General features: G+C 43.4%; 1 protein-coding gene across 2 annotated transcripts in view; it reads right to left on the bottom strand.

Moving 5' to 3' along the window:
- Positions 1-23,418, bottom strand: part of LOC137383822 (signal peptide, CUB and EGF-like domain-containing protein 3) — a 424,809-nt gene that overhangs the window by 60,277 nt on the left and 341,114 nt on the right. For both annotated transcript variants that reach the window (XM_068057091.1, XM_068057092.1), the window contains one exon: positions 19,541-19,657. In XM_068057091.1, the coding sequence (XP_067913192.1) occupies positions 19,541-19,657 (117 nt within the window). The remainder of the gene's footprint in view (positions 1-19,540; positions 19,658-23,418) is intronic.

The following is a 23,418-nucleotide window of genomic DNA, read 5'->3' as shown; positions in this document are numbered from 1 at the left end:
TCTCTGACAGTCCCCTTCACTATCTGCTACTCCACCAATCTTAGTGTCGTCTGCAAACTTGCTAATCAGTCCACCTATACTTTCCTCCAAATCATTAATGTATATCACAAACAACAGTGGTCCCAGCACGGATCCCTGTGGAACACCACTGGTCACACGTCTCCATTTTGAGAAACTCCCTTCTACTGCTACTCTCTGTCTCCTGTTGCCCAGCCAGTTCTTTATCCATCTAGCTAGTACACCTTGGACCCCATGCGCCTTAACTTTCTCCATCAGCCTGCCATGGGGAACCTTATCAAACGCCTTACTGAAGTCCATGTATATGACATCGACATCCCTTCCTTCATCAATCAACTTTGTCACTTCCTCAAACAATTCTATTAAGTTGGTAAGACATGACCTTCCCTGCACAAAACCATGTTGCCTATCACTGATAAGCCCATTTTCTTCCAAATGGGAATAGATCCTATCCCTCAGTATCTTCTCCAGCAGCTTCCCTACCACTGACGTCAGGCTCACCGGTCTATAATTACCTGGATTATCCCTGCTACCCTTCTTAAACAAGGGGACAACATTAGCAATTCTCCAGTCCTCCGGGACCTCACCCGTGTTTAAGGATGCTGCAAAGATAACTGTTAAGGCCCCAGCTATTTCCTCTCTCGCTTCCCTCAGTAACCTGGGATAGATCCCATCCGGACCTGGGGACTTGTCCGCCTTAATGCCCTTTAGAATACCCAACACTTCCTCCCTCCTTATGCCGACTTGACCTAGAGTAATCAAACATCTGTCCAGTATGGCCCCTTCCCGAGTATTGTATTGCATGTTGTATTTTATGGAGGATGGAAGCCCAACAAGTTGGACATTGTAGAAATTGAGTCCTATGGTGACAAAGCATTGACACACAACGGTGGGGCAGAATCAGGCAATATCACCGAGGTTGCAGTTTAAGTGGTTTTGGTATGGATTGAATTTGGGATTTGAAGCCCAGCGCTGGGTCAAGCAGGATACCAAGGGTTTTACATTGTCTGCATCTGTGGAAAGAGAAGCAGAGTTAACGTTTCGGGTCAGTGACCCTTCTTCGGAACCAGTTCTTTCCACAGATGCTGCCAGACCTGCTGAGTGAATCCAGCATTTCTTGTTTTTGTTTCAGATTTCCAGCATCCGCAGTATTTTGCTTTTATTTTACATTGTCTGGTTGAGCCAGAGTGAATGGGCAAGAATAGGATGGAGTCAGTGGCATGGGAATGCAAGTCAGGATGCAAATGACTTCAGTCTTCCCAACAATCACTTGGAGGGCGTTTGGACTTCTCCATGGCTTGATGCAGCAGAGACAGTGTGACAGTATGAAGGGCGGCACAGTGGCGCAGTGGTTAGCACCGCAGCCTCACAGCTCCAGGGACCCGGGTTCGATTCTGGGTACTGCCTGTGCGGAGTTTGCAAGTTTTCCCTGTGTCTGCGTGGGTTTTCGCCGGGTGCTCCGGTTTCCTCCCACATCCAAAGACTTGCAGGTGATAGGTAAATTGGCTGTTGTAAATTGCCCCTAGTGTAGGGAGGTGATAGGGAATATGGGATTACTGTAGGGTTAGTATAAATGGGTGGCTGTTGGTCAGCACAGACTCGGTGGGCCGAAGGGCCTGTTTCAGTGCTGTATCTCTAAAATAAAAAATAAAAAATTATGGGGTCAAGGCATTGTGTAAAGTGAGAGTCTATATGAATAAGTAATTAAATCAATTAATCCAAAGCAGTTACTTAAATACATAACCAAAGAAAGCAGGATTAAACCAATTTTAGAGAATCATGAAGTAAAAGATCCAATATTGACAACTTGCAACCTCTGGGTAGTTTGTTTATAATGCATAAAAGACTGACACACACACACAACACTCTTCACAACTGCAGTCACTGCCCACCTAGAAATGGCAGGATGAGGATACAGGTTATGCAGTGTGAGATACAGCCAATATTACAGCTTTCCTTCAAGGCGCCATTGGAAGGAACATCCCAGTTCCACATTTCACTTCTTGTGACGAAACTCATCCTAAATGAGATGAATGAGATCAGACAACCCAAGCATGGGATTTGAACTAGCAACCTGGAAGGAACAGGAATGTTTTGGCTGTAGTTTAGGAAAGTTCAGCACATTCGCTCCATGATGGACTGTGCAATGGAGTGTTAAATATAAGCTCTGTGAACAGTTTTCTACATAACAACTGCTGCTCGCAGTCATGATTTCAGGACATGTAAGGGTAAATTCTCTGAGGATCTATGCTGCAGGTAGGAATCTGCACACAGTATATTTTTTTTTAGATTAGAGATACAGCACTGAAACAGGCCCTTCGGCCCACCGAGTCTGTGCCGAACATCAACCACCCATTTATACTAATCCTACACTAATCCCATATTCCTACCAAACATCCCCACCTGTCCCTATATTTCCCTACCACCTACCTATACTAGTGACAATTTATAATGGCCAATTTACCTATCAACCTGCAAGTCTTTTGGCTTGTGAGAGGAAACCGGAGCACCCGGAGAAAACCCACGCAGACACAGGGAGAACTTGCAAACTCCACACAGGCAGTACCCGGAATCGAACCCGGGTCCCTGGAGCTGTGAGGCTGCGGTGCTAACCACTGCGCCACTGTGCCGCATATATTGGTTGTCAGTGGGGAGCTGCCTCTGTATGGGGCCCCCCAAAATTTGCCTTATACAGTAAAGGGCAAAAGCCTTCCTCTGGGCACGGAGGTGTAATCCAAAGGTGAATTATCTGGGGTGACTCAAAAATCACCCAGAAGTCAACTCAAGGGTTGGCGGTCTGCCCTTTCAGCCAGAGATGGTGCATGGCCTGGGGTGAGTTGAAACGGAAGAGAGCTTTATTTAATTAACAAAAGGAAATTAAATCTCATCCAGTTGGCATGTGACTTTCCCATCCAGATTAACAGTTCAAATCTCAGGCTAGATTTGCTGAAACTTGAGTCTATCTAACAATTGCCACCCTGGTTATGTAATGAATTGCAGTGTGGAAAATGAGCCATTTGATCTTGAGGGGGTGTTTAAGAAAAAACATCATCATGCTATCTCTCCTGGTATGATTTGTGCTTCCAGTCTGCCAATTAAAGATTGCTACTGGTTGGAGATGTGGAGTATGTGGTGCTGTCTTCCTATCAGGAAGATGTGTGATTCTGAACAGTATGCTGAATATTCACTACCCAGCCCTGCCCTTAATCCTCTCCTATTATGGCACATTAAGCTTTGCCTTGTAATGCTCAAAGTTAAAATTCAGTCAGGTCTGGTCTGGTCAATGCAGCCGTGTCATTCTGTGGTGCAATAGTTCTTAGTCATGCTCACATGCACAGATGAAAGGGAAATAGAATGAACCCACCAGTAAGCAGCACAGAAGAAAAATTAAAAACGTGAATAAGGAAAGAGTTATAATAGATTAGTCTCATACAAGCTCAGCTTACTACTACAAAGGCTCAGACTGTTGTCATCATAGCTATGATTGCAGTCCTTAAAGGATGTCACAGCAATCCACCAGTCTGTCCTCCAACACATTGCTAGAATTGCTGAGACACTGCCCAGGGGGATTGGCAGTGGCATCGTGCAGCATGAACCTGCTGTCCTCTCTGAGGATGACAGCATTCATATTCCCACCATTGCCATTCCACCAGTGCCCTTGCCTGTATTGCTGCCGCCCATGCTGAAATGCTGCAGTCGAAAGCTGGGCCTTCTAAGCCCAAAGCAGCTTGTGGGCGTCCTGCAAGGCCATCTGCAGTCTCCCCCACTGAAGGTCAGCAGTCTTTCACCAGCCATGCTGCAGTCACTGAGGTAGCACTTCATAGGAACACTAGAACAGGCAAAGACATGCAATAAGATGCACAAGGGTGAGTCGTTGACTTTTGTTTGCAACATGGCAATATTTAATTTATAAATTTGATTTGGAATGTTTGTTCTGCGGTGACTTTTATTTTAGTATTGTGGCCACGTGGGCACTGTGATGGTAGGCAACAGAGGAAAGAAATGTAAGGTGTGGGACTGTTGGTGAATGGGGAAATTGGGGTTGAGTTCACTGGTACCACACTCGGATGAGTTGATCACGGACAACCCAGCCAGAACACAAGAAATAGGAGCAGGAGTAGACCATATAGTCCATCGAGCCTGCTCCGCCATTCAATACGATCATGGCTGATCTTAGGATTCAATTCCACTTTCCCGCCTGCTCACCATATCCCTTGATTCCCCGAGAATCCAAAAATCTGTCTATCCCAGCCTTAAATGTGTTCAACGATAGAGCATCTACAGCCCTCTGGGGTAGAGAATTCCAAAGATTCACAACCCTTTGAATGAAGTAATTTCTCCTCATCTCAGTTCTAAATGATCGGCCCCTTGTCCTGAGACTGTGCCCACATGTTTTAGGTTCCCGCAGAAACAATCTCTCAGTGTCTACCCTATCCAGCTCCTTTAGAATCTTATATGTTTCAATGAGAACACCTCACATTCTTCTAAACTCCAGAGAATACAGGACCAATTTACTCAGCTTCTCATCATTGGACAATCCCTCAACCTAGGGACCAATGTAGTAAACCTTCACCTCCAATGCAAGTATATCCTTTAAATGTGGAGACCAAAACAACACACAGTACTACAGAAGTGGTCTCACCAAAACCCTGTATAATTTTAGTAAGACTTCCTTACTCCTGTACTCTAATCCTCTTGCAATAAAGGCCAACATGCCATTTGCTTTTCTAATTGCTTGTTGTATCTGCATGTTAACTTTCTGCTTTCCTTATACAAGCACCTCCAAGTCTCTTTGAACATCAACACTTGAAAGTTTCACAACTTTAAAAAAAATATTGTTTTTCTATTCTTACGACCAAAGTGCATAACTTCACACTTCTCTACATTATACTCCATCTGCCATCTTGTAGCCCACTCACTTAACCTGACTAAATCTCTTTGAAGCCTCTCTATGTCCTCCCCACAGCTTACGTTTCTGCCTAACTTTGTACCATCAGCAAACTTAGATACATTGTTCTCTGAGGGTGTGGAATGCCTTTCGGTTGTGGTACATCTCAGAGTTGGCATGTGGTGCCACAAAGCAACGTGTGTGCAGTCAGTGGCACCCTGCATCATGGGGAAGCCTGCAATCCTCACGAAGCAGCATGCTCACTCTGCCTGCTTCTCTCTGGCAAGAGAGAATGAGATGTACTCAACTCTCTTGGAATCCAGGGCCTCAGTGACCTCTCTTCTGTAACAGTGGACAGTGAACTGGGAGATGTTGCAAATATCACATGCTCCAGCCTGGAAGGAGCCAGATGCATAAAGGTTCATGGCCCCGGTCACCTTCACAGCCACTGGCAATGCAGTTCTTACTCTGCTGTGTTGTTGTGGTTGTGGCTGCAGCAGATGGAAGATTTTAGTGAAGACCTCCTCAGCGAAGTGCAGACAACTCACACACTGTTCCTTGCTGAGGTTCAGGAAGGAGACTTTCTCCCTGAATACTCTGGATCGATATGGCCTCCTCCCCCTTCTCCTCCTCCCTCTTCCAGCAACTTGTCCTGCTCTGTGCCGCCTCTGTTCATTCTTCCTGCCAGTCTGTATTCCAAGGGGATACAAACTACTGCACCCATGTCGGAGAGCGAGTGGTCTATGCAGAATCCTTGATGTTAGGACAAAGTCCTTCAACACGTGCTACACCACTCCCTGTAGACTTTAGCAACTTTAAAACACTTCGAAAATCACTAAACTGTTCTACAATTGCAGCATGAATCAGGAGAAATCAATGATCTATTTAAATAGTGTTGGTGGAGGGCGGGGGAGGGGGTCCTTCCTGTTGCTGAACAACTGTTCAGCTGTGCGAGGTTAAGAGAGGGCATTAGCAGAAGTGTTGAGCTATAAAATGGCACAGCTGTGTCAAATCCACTTTACGCACTGATTGATGTCATGATCTACCTACTCTACATACTTCCAGCGGATGTCCCATGCGCTGCACTAACGTCCTCAGCAAAACAGAATCATAGAATGGTTACAGCACAGAAGGGGGCCATTCTTCAGCACCAGAAGAGTAAGGCCACGCCCAGAGTCCCGAAAAATTGTGTGCTTCGCAGTTGAATTTTGTGGCCTTAAAACTTAACTTATAACTTTATAAACTGCAAAGCAGTTTGCACAGTCAGCTGTAAGTGATTGCCTGAATACTGGGTAATTACTATGAACTGGAAGCTGAGCAGTTGTAACTTTGGATATGGCTCACTATGTGTATAAAAGCAGAAGGGACGGTTAAGGCACAGATTGCAATGTTAAGCTGAGTGCATTGTAAACAGAGTACATCATAAAGACAGTGCATCGTAAACAGAGTGGGAAGTTGAAAATTTGTGAGAATTTGGTGCAGGGGGAAGAGGTGCTCCTTTTAGTTAAATTAATTAGTTAAAAACAAACTATTTGAATTAATGACATAAAAATATAATTAAGTAAATATATAAAACATGGTTAGATAGATGGCAGTGCAGGAGGTGTGCCACATCTGCACAAATGTGGGAATTAATGGAGAGCAGCTTGATCCCAGGCAACCACATCTGCAGTAAGTGCTTACAACTCGAATAATTTCAGTTCAGAGGTGTTGAGCTGGAGTCTGAGGTGTACACATTGCGATGCATCAGGGACGGGAGAGTTACCTGGGCATTTTGACCCAGGAGGCAGTCACACTCCTTAGGTTACGTTGTGGTTTAGATTTGGTTAGTGGTCAGGAACAGGAGGGTGTGATTACCACTTAGACAGGTAAGGGGATCACAGATGCAGTGGTGGAGGAGCCACAGTCTTTGCTATTGTCCAACAGCTATAAGGTACTTGCTACCGGTGTGGACAAAGACTGCAGGGAGGTTGGAAAAATTAATATTAGTAAAGAAAAAGTACTGGAAAAATTAATCGGACTAGGGGCTGACAAATCCCTTGGACCTGATGGCCTACATCTTACGGTTTTAAAATAGATCGCTGCAGAGATAGTGGATATATTGGTTTTGATCTTCCAGAATTTACTAGATTTTAGAATAGTCCCCATGAATTGGAAGGTAGGAAATGTAACCCTACTGTTCAAGAAAGGAGGAAGAGAGAAAATAGGGAAATATAAGCTGGTTAGTCTGACAGCAGTAGTAGGGAAAATGTTAGAATCTATTATTAAGAACGTGATAACAGGGAACTTGGAAAATTAATATGATTAGGCAGAGTCAGCATAGTTTTCGAAAAGGGAAATCCTATTTGACAAATCTATGACAGACTTTTCAGAATGTAACTAGTAGGGTAGATAAGGGGGAACCGGTGGATGTAGTATATTTGGATTTTCAGAAGGCATTCAATAAGGTGCAACACAAAAGGTTGGTACATAAGATTAGGGCTCATGTTATTGGATGTAATGCATTAGCAAGGATTGAGGATTTCTTAATGGACAGGATCAGTGCTTGGGCCTCAACTATTTACAATCTATATCGATGACGTGGATGAGGGGACCAAATGTAATGTATCTAAGTTTGCTTGGTGATACAAAGCTAGGTGGAAAAGTAAGCTGTGATTAGGATGCAAAGGGGATGCAAAGGAATATAGACGAGCTAGGTGACAGATGGAGTATCATTTGGGGAAGAGTGATATGATCCACTTTGGTAGGAAGGGTGGAAAAGGATATTTTTTTTAAAATGAGAGACTAAGTAGATGTTGGTATTCAAAGGAATTTGGGTGCCCTTGTTCACAAATCACAGAACGTTAAAATCCAGATACAGCAAGCAATTAGAAAGGCAAATAGTATATCAGCCTTAATTGCAAGGGGATTGGAGTATAAGTCTTACTGCAATGGTACAGGATTTTGGTGAAACCACACCTGGAGTACTGTGTGCAGTTTTGTTTTCCATACCTGAGGAAGGATATACTTGTCTTAGAGGGAATGCTACAAGGGTTCACTAGATTGATTCCTGAGATGAGACAGCTCCCCTATGAGGAGAGATTGTATAGAATGCACCGATATTCTCTCAAATTTAGAAGAATGAGAGGTGATCTCATTTGAAATAAATAAAATTCTTAGATGGCTTGTCCAGGTAGATGCTGAGAGATTGTTTTACCTGGCTCGAGAGTCTAGAACTAGGGGTCACAGTCTCAGGATAAGGGGTTGACCATTTTGGGCTGAGATGAGGAGGAACTTCTTCACTCAAAGTGCTGTGAATCTTTGGAATTCTTTACCCCAGAGGGCTGTTGTTGAGGACATTCAAGATTGAGATCAATAGAATTTTGGGCATTAAGGAAATCAAAGGGTATGAGGATAGGGAAGGAATGTGGAGTTGATGTAGAAGCTCAGCCATGATCTTATATATGGCAGAGCAGCAGTGATAGATTGTATGATCCACTCCTGTTCCTATTTCTCATGTACTTATGAAATGGGATTGGTCTGAGATCGGCAGGCATCTGAGAGATGCAATGGTGGGGGGGGGGGAGGGGGTCTGCTGCAATTGGGGGAGACTCAGGAGTTATTTTTATTGTCAAGAAAACATGCTATGCCAAATGAGGATTTTTGATTCATTGGTGGAAATCTAAATTCAACTTTTAAAAAGGAGCTGGGATCCTACATTTAACTTTCAAAAAGCTGGCAGCCAAGGTGGCCACCACAGTTTGCATTGAAATACCTCACATTCCAGGAGACACATGTCTAACAAGGTCCCATCCAGGATAATGCCTCATGAATTTGGAATCAGCTAAACAGCTTCACTTTTAATGACAAAACAGTCAAAGCTATCTTGGAACATTAACAGTGGAGACGTACTTCCAGGGGTTAAAATTTAAACAATGAGATCCGAGAGAGATTGAAAATTCCTAGACTTGAATCTAATGAAGTTGAAAATGAGGATACACTGGCTAATCATGTGCCTGCCTCCCCATCTGTGAAAAACTAGCAGTCTTTTGCAAAAGGAAAAGCTCCTGAGACTTTGAAGCACACAAGCTTCGAGTGCTAACCAGACAAGACCCCAGTGGGGCTGTGTGTGTGTGTGTGTGTGTGTGTGTGTGTGTGTGTGTGTGTGTGTGTGTGTGTGTGTGTGTGTGTGTGTCTCTCTCTCCAGATAACATTGCAAGTTTGAAACTTGTCTGCCACTGCGGAACATCCAAGTCGACCATTGCTACGGACAGAGACCCTGGGGAAGAAAGCCACCAACATCACTGTCTCCAAGAAAATCCCAAACCAGGTAGGCCAGTTGCAAAGTACTTCTACCAGCCAGAGACTTCGATACCACAATTTCAGCCAGAAGACAACTGAATTACCAGACCCTACAGACTGGATACTATTTTTACTTTTTCTGAACTTGAATCCAAACCAAACTATTCCTCATCACTCTGTAACCTATTTGTGTGTGTGTGATTGAAAGTGTAGCATAGTTTTATTATTTTACTTAGATTGGGTTTAGATCTTAGGTGCAATAAATACACCTCTTTCTAATTTAAACTCAAGAAAACCTGTCTGATTGGCTCTTTTACAATCACAACAAAGGTAAAACGTTAAGCACTCACTGAAGTGGTAAACACATCCACTGTTTTAAAAGAAATAAACCCTGTTGCGGTCAAACAAGGGGAAGGACAGGAGGGGAGCCTTGTGACCCCTCCTCACTTGATCATAACATTATTCATTAATGGGACATGGACATCACTGGCAAGGCGGGGCCTGGATGGGGGGTGAGCACACCTGCTCCTTTTGACCAACAAGGCGCTTTCACACAAGTCAATTTTTTTCATGCTGATCTTGGTCTCTTCTGGTCACTTGGTGCCTCCTGCCGTGCTTTGGCTGTTGAGCTGCATGCAGTGCGGAATGCGCCAGACTGAAAGTCAAGATCACGTTGCAGCACCAATTACGTCATCAGGCTCCAAGTTTTGCAGTTTTGCCTGCATGGCTACCTCTGGTGAATCCCAGGACTCCATCCTTGGTTTCCCTTTCTTGTCATCACTTGCATGCTGTCCTTTGATCAAAGTATCTGGAAGCATAGGGTCAGATTCCACATGTATGCCAATGATACTCAGCTCTACACCTCCTCTGAGATCCATCAACTCCAAAGTTCTTTCTGTTCAGTTCCCTTAAAAGTAATCATGCCTCCAGCCTCAATTGAATCAATCCCCTCACCACCTCCCCCCCTCCCCACCTCAGACTGAGCCCAGAAGTGTGGATCCTTGGCATACTACTTGATCAAAAGCTCAATTTACCACCTGTCTCTACTACTACTTTTGTACTCCCACCCTACAACCCTAATCCATGCCGTTATCATCTTGGGAGTCAATATTCCAATGCTCTTCTTCCTTGCTTCCATTCTCTACAAACAATAACAACCAAGTCATGTCCTGCACCAAGGCCTAAATCCCCATCACTGACTCCATGCCCTAAGCTCCTCATCCTCTTCAGATCGCTTTATGGTCTCATTCCACACCCTCACCTCTAGCTCTATATTCCTCTACACACTGTATGCCCCTCAAACATTAACTTGCTCTTTGTTCCCCACTCCATCAGTAGTCCACTCACTGCAACTCCCTAATGCAACATTTATGCATCGTCACTTTCTTTGCTGCTTTCAAAAGCCTCCCAAAGACTCTTCTGTTTGATTGTGCTTGTGCCCTACAATTTCCCTTCCCCCTTTCCTCCCCACTTGATATCTACTCTCTGTTGCGATGCGAAGCATAACGAGATGTACATGAGAAGAATGATAGAAATGTAAATTGGTGTGGGGAATGAAGTTTTCTTCTAATCTCTAGTCTCAATTGTGAGCATGTGAGTGCTGCGCTCAAAGGGCTGGATTTAGTAGCCGGCGGAATTCCCAGCACCGGGCTGAAACGGTGAAGGGAACCCTGCCTCGGCCTTTGGAGCCACCATGGCACAATTCTATGCTGCTCGTGTACTTAAGTGTCCGGTGCTGGGATCCCAGACCCTTTAAAGACAGGGGATCCTGCCTCCAAGAACTGCTGGCCAATCAGAGGGCTGCAGCTCAATAGTATCGGCAGAGTGACTGGGAGCAGTGGCCACTGCCGGGACTAAAGGAGGCCTGGGAGCTGGTGCAGCACTGAAGCTCCGGAGAAAGGGTAAGTGAGGCAGGGTCGCTGGGGCCGGGTCAGCAATGGGGGGAGAAGGGTGGGCGATGAGTGCGGGGAGGTGCTGTTATGAGAGGTGGGTTGGTTGCCTGTGGGGGGGGTCCTCTGTGAGCCACAGATTGCCCATGGAGGAGGCCCCCCCACCCCAAGCCCACAGGGAGGCCGCCTTGTTTTACCGGGCGACCACCCTGCATGGGGGGGAAGGCCCCCCCCCCCCCGCCACTGGCTTAATTCCAGCAGTGCAGGAAAGAGTCCCTTAACTGGCCTATAATAGGCCACTTAAAGCCTCAACTGGCTCTGGGCGGGAAGGCCATCTTCGGCCTTTCCCGCCCCCGACTTTATCGCCGTGCGACAGAATGGCAACGGTCCCTCCATCTCTGCCTCCTGTCCCAATTCTATAGGCATCCCTGCCTCCGAGCCCATCTCCGGAGAGGCCATTAAATCCAGCCCAGAGTTTACGTTCAATTGTTTACATCGTCATGCTAGGCCCCCACCTGCCGAGAATGAGGCACATCAATTTTGTCATGAACATTGATTTTGAACTGTTGTTGGAGCGAGGAAATGACTTGTTAAACAGATCAGCCATGGTTGGAAAAAACATTTACATACTAACAGACATTGAAGGTGAGGAAGCACATTCCAGAGCTTGCTAAGGAGGATACAATCCACGAGGGCCAGAACTGGCTAGACCAGCTGGCAACATGACTAACTGGCTGTTCCAGGGTTTTCTTTTGAACTGGCCACAGAGAATTGGAAGGAAGAGTGTCTGTTTGCTCCTGGACTGAGAAGATCTCTCCTGTCTGCTCCCATCTCTTTCTCACAAGCCTCTGAATCCACTGAAGACACATGAACCCCATGAAAGAAAAGTCTCCTACAGCGAACAAGGTTCAAGAAGAATACTGGGCTGCAACAAAAAGCAAAATCTACCTACAATCAAAGACTTTACAGTGAGCTCAAAGAATCGTAACAAAACCATCTTCAGATATTGCCTCAAACTTTTCACTTTATTTTTCTTCTGCTCTTTTCTGTCTCTACTGGCATGTGTGTATCGCATAGGCATGCTAACGTGGGCGCGTTGTGTATCCATAGGCGTCAACCGAATTAGAGTTTAAGTTTAAAAAATTTCAAATTTTCTTCTTTAGTCCTAAGAAAGCCTGTTTGTGTTGGTTTCTTTGCCTTATAATTGGAAAGCAGTGAACAAGGATTCACCAAGGAGGAGCTAAAAAACATGGTGTGTTTAAAATTAAACCCTGTTATGGTAAGACCAGGTGAAGGCTGAGAGGGAACCTAGACACCTTTCTCACCTGGTCATAACAACATTTATATTATCCATGCCTCTCAGCATTTTCATGACCCATCTAAAATGGAATAAACCATACTGCCACCACGGATACCCTAAAATAAACAGTAAGCAGAAGAATGTAATTGACAGCTATGGATAAGGAAGGATCAGACACACCATTGGTGTGGTGTTAAACTGACTGGTCCCTGCACTTCCACAGCTCTACTCAAAGTCATAGAGCAGTCTTTATAGTAAGCAAATCAAGTACACTATCAGAATAGATTAATGATCAATATGGGGGTAAATTTTCAGATTATTTGTGTGGGGATGACTACTCACAGATTAATTGATCTGGGGTGAAGCCAATCACAAGGCATGTATACAGTGACAGCATAATCTCTGATCAAACTAAATTTTAGAAGGAGAACATTTTTTGTTTAAAAATTATGCTATATATTTCCCCCAGTGTTCCTTATCTTGTAACAATTATAAATTAAAGACTGTAATTATGAAATTAGTCATACCTTTTTACAACAACTCATTGTAATTTCTTGACTAAAACTGTAATTGCACTGCATTCTTTATATTTGCAGGCATATGACATGCAATGCTATGGAATTATAATGAGATTTCTGTAGGTTCTATGATTACATGGCTGTTCAACCACTTGCAAAACATTTCTTGCCACTGTGGGATGTCTCTGATCACAAAAATAGTCTTTGACGTATAATATCCTAGTTACAGTATCTGCTGTAGCAACCACTGAATCTCAAAGAAAAACTTTGCCCTGGGTATAAGAAATTGTTTCTATTGTATCACAGGCAGTCTGCAGTATAAAAAAATTAGTAATAAGTTTTTTAACAGACTGACTGTAAAGTGGCTTCTTCAGCAATGTGGAACTGTTTAAGGCAGAACCTCAATCTGTTCAGGAGAGTGAAAGGCTTAAGCCAGAAATTAAGTCAGCATTCCTAAAGCACGTTCATTAGTCACAGTTACTTCAGTCTGTCAACACCTTATGGGAAACTGGATTAAAAGCGTTCTCAGATTTCATTGTGCCCAATCTATTAACCCTATGCAATAGTCTTTTTCAGTCTGTAATGTACTGAGCGCTAAAGATTCCCTTCAATGTAAGGGAGTCAATTACTTTTCTGTGTCCCTGGCCCTTTCCAACAATGATAAGAAAGAGCCAAGGACTTCAGTCACAATTATTTTTCTCTGGCACTCTTGTCACCTGATCTAAGCTGACCTTGCTTTTGAAGACTGTTGTAATGGCCACGATAAGATTTCTGGGCCTTCATTCACCCCACAGCATATTATTAAAGAGTAAGAATTGTGTTGAAGCAAATGGTACAATATCTGGGTTCTCAGACTTAACACAAGACAGTTTCACTCAGAACCCAGCCTTAGAGCATTCTGCAGTTTAACCATTCTACATGCTGGTAGGGAACATTGGTAGATCAATTGGTCTGTCCCATTGAGAATATTTTTAGTTATAATCCCACATCATTCTAACTTGCTTGACTCAGTTGGGTGAGTTTTAGAAGTTCTCACCTGGACTGACTGGCTGTGCAAGGCAGAGGTGAGGAATTTCATAATAGGGATCAGAAAAAAGCAACTGGAATTGTCTAGTTCACTTCAAAACCATCCAGGACTCAAGGGCCACACATATGAACTGGAGTAAGCCATTCAGCCCCTCAGCCTGTTCCATCATTCAATTAGATCCTGGCTGATGTGTATCTTAACTTCAGCTGCCTGATTTGGTTTTGTAATCCTTAATACCTTTGCTGTGCCTCATAAAAATCTGTGTTTTACACAGTCAGTTAGTGTTTATCATCCGTAAAGATGGACAAAAGTGCAATCAGTTGCCCTGTACTGTTGGGAGAGTTGCCCCATTTGTCACTACAGCTCCCTTTAGCTTGTAACATTCATGCTGGCATGCTGAATGCTTCCTTGCTTGGTGGGTGTTATGAATTTGGGATTACTGTTGCGAGTACAGTGGTGCCAGTTGCTCTCTTATATGGTCTGATCATTTTTAAACGGAGGTTAACTCCTGTTCCCCATACCTATTTTTGCAGCAGTGGGACACCCCTGTGACCTGGATGAAATTTCTGTGCCTTAAGCATATGTACTGCTTCAACTTCTCCAAGTTAACACTGAGCCAGGTGAAGGTCAGTAGGAATTGTAAGCTGCTTTTTATTCAGCACTAAGCAAAACACACAGAACACTGAAACTGATGAGAGACACTTGATACAATCAGTGCAGCTTCGGTAATATTAGAAAAATAAAAAACATGCGAGTGCTAGCCAATCCTAATGGGTCATTGAGCTTAATTTAATTTTACCATCTCTCTGGACCTTGTACCTTGAAGCATTTTACTTCCCAAGTCTGCACTATGCTGAGTTGTGGAATGGTAAGCAGACTGTTATGACCCGGTGAGAAAGGGGTCTAGGGTTCCCTCTCAGCCTTCACCTGGTCTTACAGTAACAGGGTTTAATTTTAAACACACCGTTTTTTTAGCTCCCCCTTAGTCAATCCTTGTTCACTAACTTCCAATTATAAGGCAAAGAAACTAGCCAAACAGGTTTTCTTAGGTCTAAAGAGAAAAGGTCGAACTTAATTAAACTTAAACTCTAATTCGGTTAACGCCTACGGATATGCGACGTGCCCAAGCTAGCATGCATACGCGATACATACATGCATATAGAGACAAAAAAGAGCAGAAGAAATGAAGGGGAAAAGTTTGAGGCAATATCTGAATATGGTTTTGGTTACTGTTCTTTGAGCTTGCTGTAAAGTCCTTGATTGTCGGTATGTCTTGCTTTTCATTGGGGCCCAGTATTCTTCTTAAACCTTGTTCGATGTAGGAGACTTTTCTCTCCTGAAGTTCATGTGTCCTCAGTGGGTCCAGAGGCTTGTGAGAAAGAGATGAGGGCAGACAGGAGAGGTCTTCTCACTCCAGGAGCAAACAGTCTTTCTGAGTTCAAAAACTCCACGGCTAGTTCAAAAAACCCTGGACCAGCCAGTTAGTCATGTGACCAGCTGGTTTAACCAGTCCTGGCTTTTGTGGATTGTATCACCTTAGCAGTCTCTGGAATGCTCTTCCTTATACCTTCAACACCTGGTGATCAAAACCCATTGTGGCCTGAATGTGTCAAGGAATGGTCCTTTTGTCTCCACAAGCACTGTCTGTTAGTATGCAAATGTTTTTCAGCTAAGTGTCTGGCAGCCCTTGTAACTGGCCTTCTCTTCTTCCCAGCAAGTTTAAAATCAATGTTCATATAACAAAATTAATATGCCTCATTCTTGGCAGGTGGTGGCCTGCATGACAAGACGAATGGTGATTACCATGCATGATTGGAAAATCTCTCGGAGACCAAAACAATGGAAAATTAATTAATTATAGCTGGCTATTGAGAAGGACACTTGGGTGTTGAAAACACTTCCTTGTTCGGTGAGTGCTGAGGAGGGACTGTGGCCACTGAGTCAGAAGTTGGAACCTAGGCTGAATTGCCCCTCCTGAACCCTGGAGGTTGGCACTGAGGCCAACTGTGGCAGCTGACCACCGTCTCATTTGATATGAGCTATCTCAGCACCAAGGTTGAATTTGGGCTCCTTGTGGTCTGTATGATTTAATCCTCCACCAAGCAGCACATTTATCCATTTATAACCAGGGAGCTTCTGTGCATTTCTAACAGAGGGGAATGGGGTTGGGAAGAATAGAGTGGAATTGGAATCACAGAAGGTTGCAGTGAAGAAGGCCGCCATTTGGCCCATCATAGCTAAGTGGGCTCTGTTACAGAAACCTAAACTACGCTGCTGCTTCTCCATTGCTCTGTAACTTCCTTTGTTTCAACAGTTTCTCCACTCTTTCCTTATAAGATGTGATGGTTGCTGGCTCAACTATTCTGGGTCACGAAACACTCTGTGTTGTAACAACTCATTGTGTAAATTTAATCACTTGAGTTACATGTTGCACAGCACATTTGGAGTCCTGGATTATGGCACTAATACTATTAAGGAGATGAGCTGGAAATAATTCTTTGGTCTTTTATGTGAACAATATGTCTGGATTTGGTTTTCTTTGCGTCTTACATCAGTTCTATAATATTCAACCTTATTTTCTTTTAAAGTAAACAATGAACAATGAATTTCTCTGAAAATACACGACCTTTAGTCCTTGAAGGGTTATAAGTTGGGAATGTTGTGGCTAAGCCGATGTACATGACAAGCGGTTTTGTATGAATATCAGATTTAATTTCATCAGTCATCAAAAGGCTACTGTTGCTTTAATGTGCATTACTGTGGTTAATATGTATTTTGATCTTTGTTCAAGTTCCATATGGCAGCATTTTCAGAAACCCTCTTCTTATCTCACAGCTAGAGCAGAAACACAACACTGCTTGTTGTGAAGCATTTTAGCTGCCAGTCATGAGAACCTTCCCCCTACAAGTCTCAAACTGCATTTCAACTCACCTTTTGAAGTGGCAACACTAAACAAGCATTTCAATCTTAAAGGCACAAGTTCAGAAATGCTGGAGTTATCAGATATTACTGACCACATTTTTTATTTATTTATTGCGCTATTAGAAGCATAAACATGGAGAAAAATAGAGACTTTCTGCTTCAATGTGTAAAGTCATGGTCTGCTCTGGCCTTTCAGAATTAAACTGTTGCCACAACTTTTAAAGTACATTTTCTATTCTGTTACTGATTACATACAATTTGTCCAATTAAAATTCATTGTATAGGAACCTAGAACTTTTTTTTCCATACTATACAGAGGAAACCTTTCAGGCAGCTATTCGGACATCATGGTAGCCATTTGTAAGTGAGTCATAGAGTCATACAGCACAGAAACAGGCCCTTCGGCCCATCAAGCACCTATCTATTCTAATCCCATATAGCATTATCAGCATTTTAGTAATATGGTCGCTGCTATACAAAAGACATTCTAAGTACTTGTAACAATAGCTGCCTAGACATTCCATATTAATGTAAAACTCATCAGGGTCAATACAAATTCCAGTTATTTTAAACACAATTTAGAAACTGAAATGCTAAGCTCTGCTCCTTCATTTTGTAGCCACCATCACAACACATAACAAAATGGAGGAACAAAGGTTAGCACATTCTGAAATACTTGAGCTCTCTGATTAAACTGAAAATGCAAACTTAGAATTTCTATAAATTAAGCTGCAGAAAAAAGTACATTTTTGTTTTAAAAGGTTGACAAGGTGTTGTAAAGGATGTCCAGGTGATGCACATAACACACTGGATTGTGAGGATTATGAAATGGAGTGACATGATAACATAACAAGTTCTACAAACTTGGGCTACTTGGCCTCTTGCGTTGTGTGTGGAGCTCAAGTATGTACAAACACTAAGTAGACAGAAAGAGCAAGTACTACATGCAATGAGCATCCAGAAAACGACTATGAAGACTGCCAGATTGTCGTAAAAAACCCACCTGCTTCATGGATGTGCTTCAGGAAAGGGAAGCCTATCCAGTCTACATGTGAGTCCACTTCCCTGTCCTTAGGACATTTAGAAAAGAGCAATAAACATTGCCACTGTTACCCACTTGCCAGGAACAAACTTCAAGGAACAATGGGTATGACTAATGCAGTGCAACTTTTCATATTCTTCCAACATTGGAACAGCCATTTCTCAACAGTAATGGAATAGGACAGGATTATATGTGCAATAAAAAAAAACATGTTGAGTACTGAAAATTTGATGACAGCGTGAGTTGGATTGACTGAATGGCCTGTTCATGAGCTTGTATCAGGTTGAAAGAACTATCATAGAATCTTGCAGAACAGAAGGAGGCCATTCGACCCATCAGGTCTATGTTAACTCTTTGAAAGAAAGATCAAATTGATCCCACTCTCCTGCTCTTTCCCCATAGCCCAGCAAATTTGTCCTTTTCAAGAATATATCCAATTCCTTTTTGAAAGATACTATTGAAACTGCTTCCATCACCACCTTTATTTATTCACTCTGTATTGTTACAGAGTGCGCAGTGGTTAGCACTGCAGTCTCACAGCTCCAGCAACCCGGGTTTGATTCTGGGTACTGCCTGTGTGGAGTTTGCAAATTCTCCCTGTGACCGCGTGGGTTTCCACCGGGTGCTCAGGTTTCCTCCCACAGCCAAAGAGTTGCAGGTTGATAGGTAAATTGGCCATTATAAATTGCCCCTAGTGTAGGTTGGTGGTAGGGGAATTGAGGGAAGGTGGGATGTGGTAGGAATATGGGATTAATGTAGGATTAGTGTAAATGGGTGGTTGATGGTTGGCACAGACTCGGTGGGCCGAAGGGCCTGTTTCAGTGCTGTATCTCTAAATAAATAAAATTCAGAATTGTGACCGGGGTAGTAGCTTGGCTTGCTACAGCAGTGCCCTGCCCAATAGGGTTGATTACAAAATTATAACACAACAACCATAATAGCACAGCTCTGTGCCATTAGACGATGCTGAGGGGAAACCAGGCACTTCCGCAAAGGAAAAGAAACCCAAAACAAATCAATGAGAGAGATATCCAGGCCACCGTCACATAGCTCTTGTGGGATCAAGGGTGTCATTATCAGGGACAAGTAAATAAACCATTTCCCAAATTTTCCAGCCATGGAATGATCGGTAACAAGTGCAAATTGGAGGGGGGAAAATGTCAAGTGAGTGCACACAGGCAGTGTTCTGTTACACAGCCTTAAAGTGCAAACATGGCTCTAATGTCACCTCAGAGACCCGCCCAGTTGAGGGACATGTATCTTTTCATGGACAATCCAGCTTGTAGTGAGATACTATGGCATTGTGTCAACTGCCTGCCTCCTGCACATGGAACACTGAAATCAGTTAGCAGTGCATTGCATTTCTCAGGATATGGTCTGTTTCTACAGTTGCATAGCCAACAGAGTACAGACTGTGTGCTGCGGATTTGATAGGGTATAGAACCATAATCAGCATAAGGCTATTTAATAATGCAACAAATTAACAGAATTCAATCCATGGTATCCCCTTATATAAGCAAGCCCATATGGGATGGTCCGGATTTACCAAACTGCCATACTGTCATACGACTTCGCTCATCCCCAGTTTCCTGCGTTACTGAGTGTTCATTCCAGCTCATTTTGGAACAAAGAGAAAATCGATAGCATCCACCTACCTCCACAGTGCGTCAGGCCATATAACGTGTAACCCTTGTGGCAAAAACATTCAAAGCTGCCAGGGGAGTTCACACAGATGTGATCACATGTTCTGTCAAAGGAGCATTCATCAATATCTAAAAGCAAAAAAGGGAAATAGATCACGGAACTGTACATTTTTAGCCTGGGCTCATCTAAAACGCTGAATATCCCACATCATTGCAAAGGATTGGTGCAGAGTCCATGTCTCTCAGACTGTGATAGTCTGAATGCATGCACACGAATCAGAAACATGCCACAGACATGTGCACCATATACAGAGTCTATTTATAACTACGAGTTGCAGATGGGAGTCACTAATGATTTAAAGGTGCTAAACCAACTATTTGCTCATAGAAGAAAAAATTGAAAGTGGGGGTAGTGTGCTGCAGTGGATATAACATGATACAAATGTAGAGACTCAAGCCTCACTTCTCCTGTGTGCAACTCCTAAAACAGCTGCTGAGGTGCACACCAATACCTGCTTCTCATTTCAGGTTAATGACTCTTCCCTTTTCTTCCTTGACTTCTCTGTTTCTATTTCTGGGGGTCGGTTATCCACCAATATCCACTATAAGCCCACTGACTCCCACACCTGCCCTGACTACGCTTCCTCACACCCAACCTTTTGTAAGGGCTCTATTCCATTCTCTCAATTTCTCCGTCACATCTGTTTTGATAATGAAAAACATTTTTCCAAAAAGGTCATCGGTCTATAATGTTAACTCTTTCCCTCTCCACAGATGCTGCCCGACTTGCTATTTTCAGTTTTTATTTCTTCCCATCATTTGTAGAATTTTGCTTTTGTGAGCCTGCTTCTCATCTGGTGGGATAATGATATTTTAACGTAAGGACAGATACTTGCCCACTTAGGCTTGACGCTCTGTATCCATATTTTCCATTTGCGAGTGCACAAAGAGGAAAGATTGAAACCGAAGAATTTAAAACTAAGAAATGGCCAAGTGTCATCCTTTAAGAAACTTCTCTGACAGTGCAGCTCCCATTGCTTCATTTGAACCTCAAAGAGCAATATTACCAGAACAAGCTAAGTGTCAGTGATGCAAGAAGCAGTCAAATGGTCTCTCATACTGTATCTTACAGGAGGAGACAAAGTCTGGCAAAATACCTTGCCGCTACACAAAAACAAACCCCACATAAACAAGAAGCATCAAACTCTTTTGTTTTTTGCTGTTACTTTCCAATCCAAAAGGTGAATAGCGGATTTCCCACAACATTATAAAGGGATCTTTAAATTGGTTAAACTGTTTTCTTTCAGATATTGATGAAAAGTTGCTGATAAGGTTGTACATACTTATTTTATTTTTTATTTAGAGATATAGCACTGAAACAGGCCCTTCGGCCCACCAAGTCTGTGCCGACCAACAACCACCCATTTATACTAACCCTGCAGTAATCCTATATTCCCTATCACCTACCTACACTAGGGGCAACTTACAATGGCCAACTTACCTATCAGCCTGCAAGTCTTTGGCTGTGGGAGGAAACCGGAGCACCCGGCGAAAACCCACGCAGACACAGGGAGAACTTGCAAACTCCGCACAGGCAGTACCCAGAATTGAACCCGGGTCCCTGGAGCTGTGAGGCTGCGGTGCTAAACACTGCGCCACTGTGCCACCCCATATTAGTTGATCTTCCTGAAGTCAAGAACAATGGAGAGTCCAAGGCAATCTAGGAACAATCCTGGTACACGTACTGTGATACTGCTGTCAGGATGTTACACTCTGATCTGTTCTTTTCTATTCAAATATCTAGAATCTAGATAATATGAAACAAAAATGCTTATAGGAACTATTGAAATCTCCATCGTTTTCTGCCCTTTCTTGCAGATAGGACTTGCTTAAGACAGTGGCCTGCCTCAGCTGGACACTCGACCACAGCTGGCACATGGTAAGATTATAGTGAAAGCAGGGAAACAGAGAGCCGCCGGGGTGAGTACACAGGTAAGCTTTTAATTTAATTTAAATCAAACATAGCATCAAACATCACAGGCAAGCAGGGAGGTGATTGGTTTGGGAAGAAGCTGCCTGGTAAGTATCTGGCAAGTGATTAAGGTCCATTCTAATCCTAATGTTTAAAATAGTAAAGGAACTAATGGTAAGCTTAATAAAGTACATCAAAAAGGAAAATAAAATAAATAATTGAATAAAATAATTAAGTAGTTAATTACAACACATTAAGGATGGCAGGACAGGTGATGTGTCTCGGCTGCAGCATGTGGGAGCTCCTGGATGCCAGTGTGTTCTAGGGCAAACATGTCTGCAGTAAGTGTTTGCAGCTCAAAGGGCTTCGGCTCAGAGTCATTGAACTGGAGTTCGAGCTGCAGACACTGCAACACATCAGGGAGGGGGCAAGTTACCTGAATATTTTGTACCAGGAGGCGGTCACACCCCTTAGGATAGGGTCTTCTGATTTGATCAGTGGTCAGGGACAGGAGAGTGTAGTTGCAGCTGAGGCAGTTAAGGGGACCCAGAGGGCAGCAGTGCAGGTGCCTCAGCCTTTGTGATTGACCAACAGGTTTGAGGTTCTTTCAGCTTGTTTGGATGAGAGTGAGGGCTACAGGGTGGATGAGCAGCTTGACCATGGCACCATGGTACAGGAAGCTATTCAAGTGGCGGGAGAAAAAAGGAATGTAGTAGGAGTAGGGGACAATATAGTTAGGGGGATTGACAATGTTCTCTGGAGCAAAAAGCGAGAGTCCAGATGGTTGTGTTGCCTGCCCGGTGCCAGGGTTTGGGACATCTGCTCAGGGCCGGAGAGGAACTTACAGTGGGAGGGGGAGGATCCAGTCGTCGTGGTTCATGTAGGTAGCAATGACATAGGCAGGACAAGGAAAGAGGTTCTGCATAATCAGTATGCGGAACTAAGCGCCAAATTAAGAAGCAGAATCTCAAAGGTTATTACCTGAGCCACATGCAAATTGGCATAGGGCAAATAAGATTAGAGAAATTAATGCGTGGCTCAAAGACTGGTGGAGTATAAGTGGGTTCCGGTTCGTGGGGCACTGGCACCAGTACTGGGGAAAGTGGTGGCTGTTGGGACGGTCTGCACCTGAACCTTGATAGGGCTGGCGTTCCAGCGAGCCGCATAACTAGGGAAGTAGAGAGGGTTTTAAATTGAATAGTGGGGGCAGGGATCAAATTTGGGAAGATATGGTAAATCAAGGAGTAGAGCCAAGACAAGAGAGTACGGTATTAATATGGGAAATGATAAACAGACTGCGACAGGAAGGGACAGAGTGTACAAATCTAAGAGTAAATCAACAGATAAGGCTAGAGGTTACAAAAATAATAAAAAGACAAAACTGAAGGCTTTATATCTGAATGCACATAGCATTCAAAACAAAACATCTGAACTGAGAGTGCAAATAGAAATAAGTAAGTACGATCTGATAGCCATTACAGAGACATGGCGGCAGGACAACATAGTTTGGGACATGAATATTGAAGGGTACATGGCATTTAGGAAGGACAGGAAGCGAGGAAAAGGTGGAGGGGTAGCTCTGTTAATTAATGATGTTATTAGTGCAATAGAGAGGGATGACCTAGGTTCAGGAGATCCCAGGATGTAGAAGCAATTTGGGTAGAGATGAGAAATCATAAAGGCCAGAAGTCACTTGTGGGAGTGGTGTACAGGCCACCTAACATTAACCACACTGTAGGACAGGGTATAAAGGAAGAAATAATGGCAGCTTGTTAGAAAGGTACAGCGATAATTAGGGGGATTTTAACTTACATATAAACTGGAAAAATCAGATGGGCAGAGGTAGCCTAGAAGAGGACTACATAGAATGTTTTCCGGATAATTTCTTGGAATAATACGTTCTGGAGCCAACCAGAGA

Source organism: Heterodontus francisci, chromosome 25, assembly GCF_036365525.1.
Source record: "Heterodontus francisci isolate sHetFra1 chromosome 25, sHetFra1.hap1, whole genome shotgun sequence".
NCBI lineage: Eukaryota > Metazoa > Chordata > Chondrichthyes > Heterodontiformes > Heterodontidae > Heterodontus > Heterodontus francisci.
The sequence above is the reverse complement of the archived record's forward strand: the minus strand, read 5'-3'. Positions and strand labels throughout refer to the sequence as shown.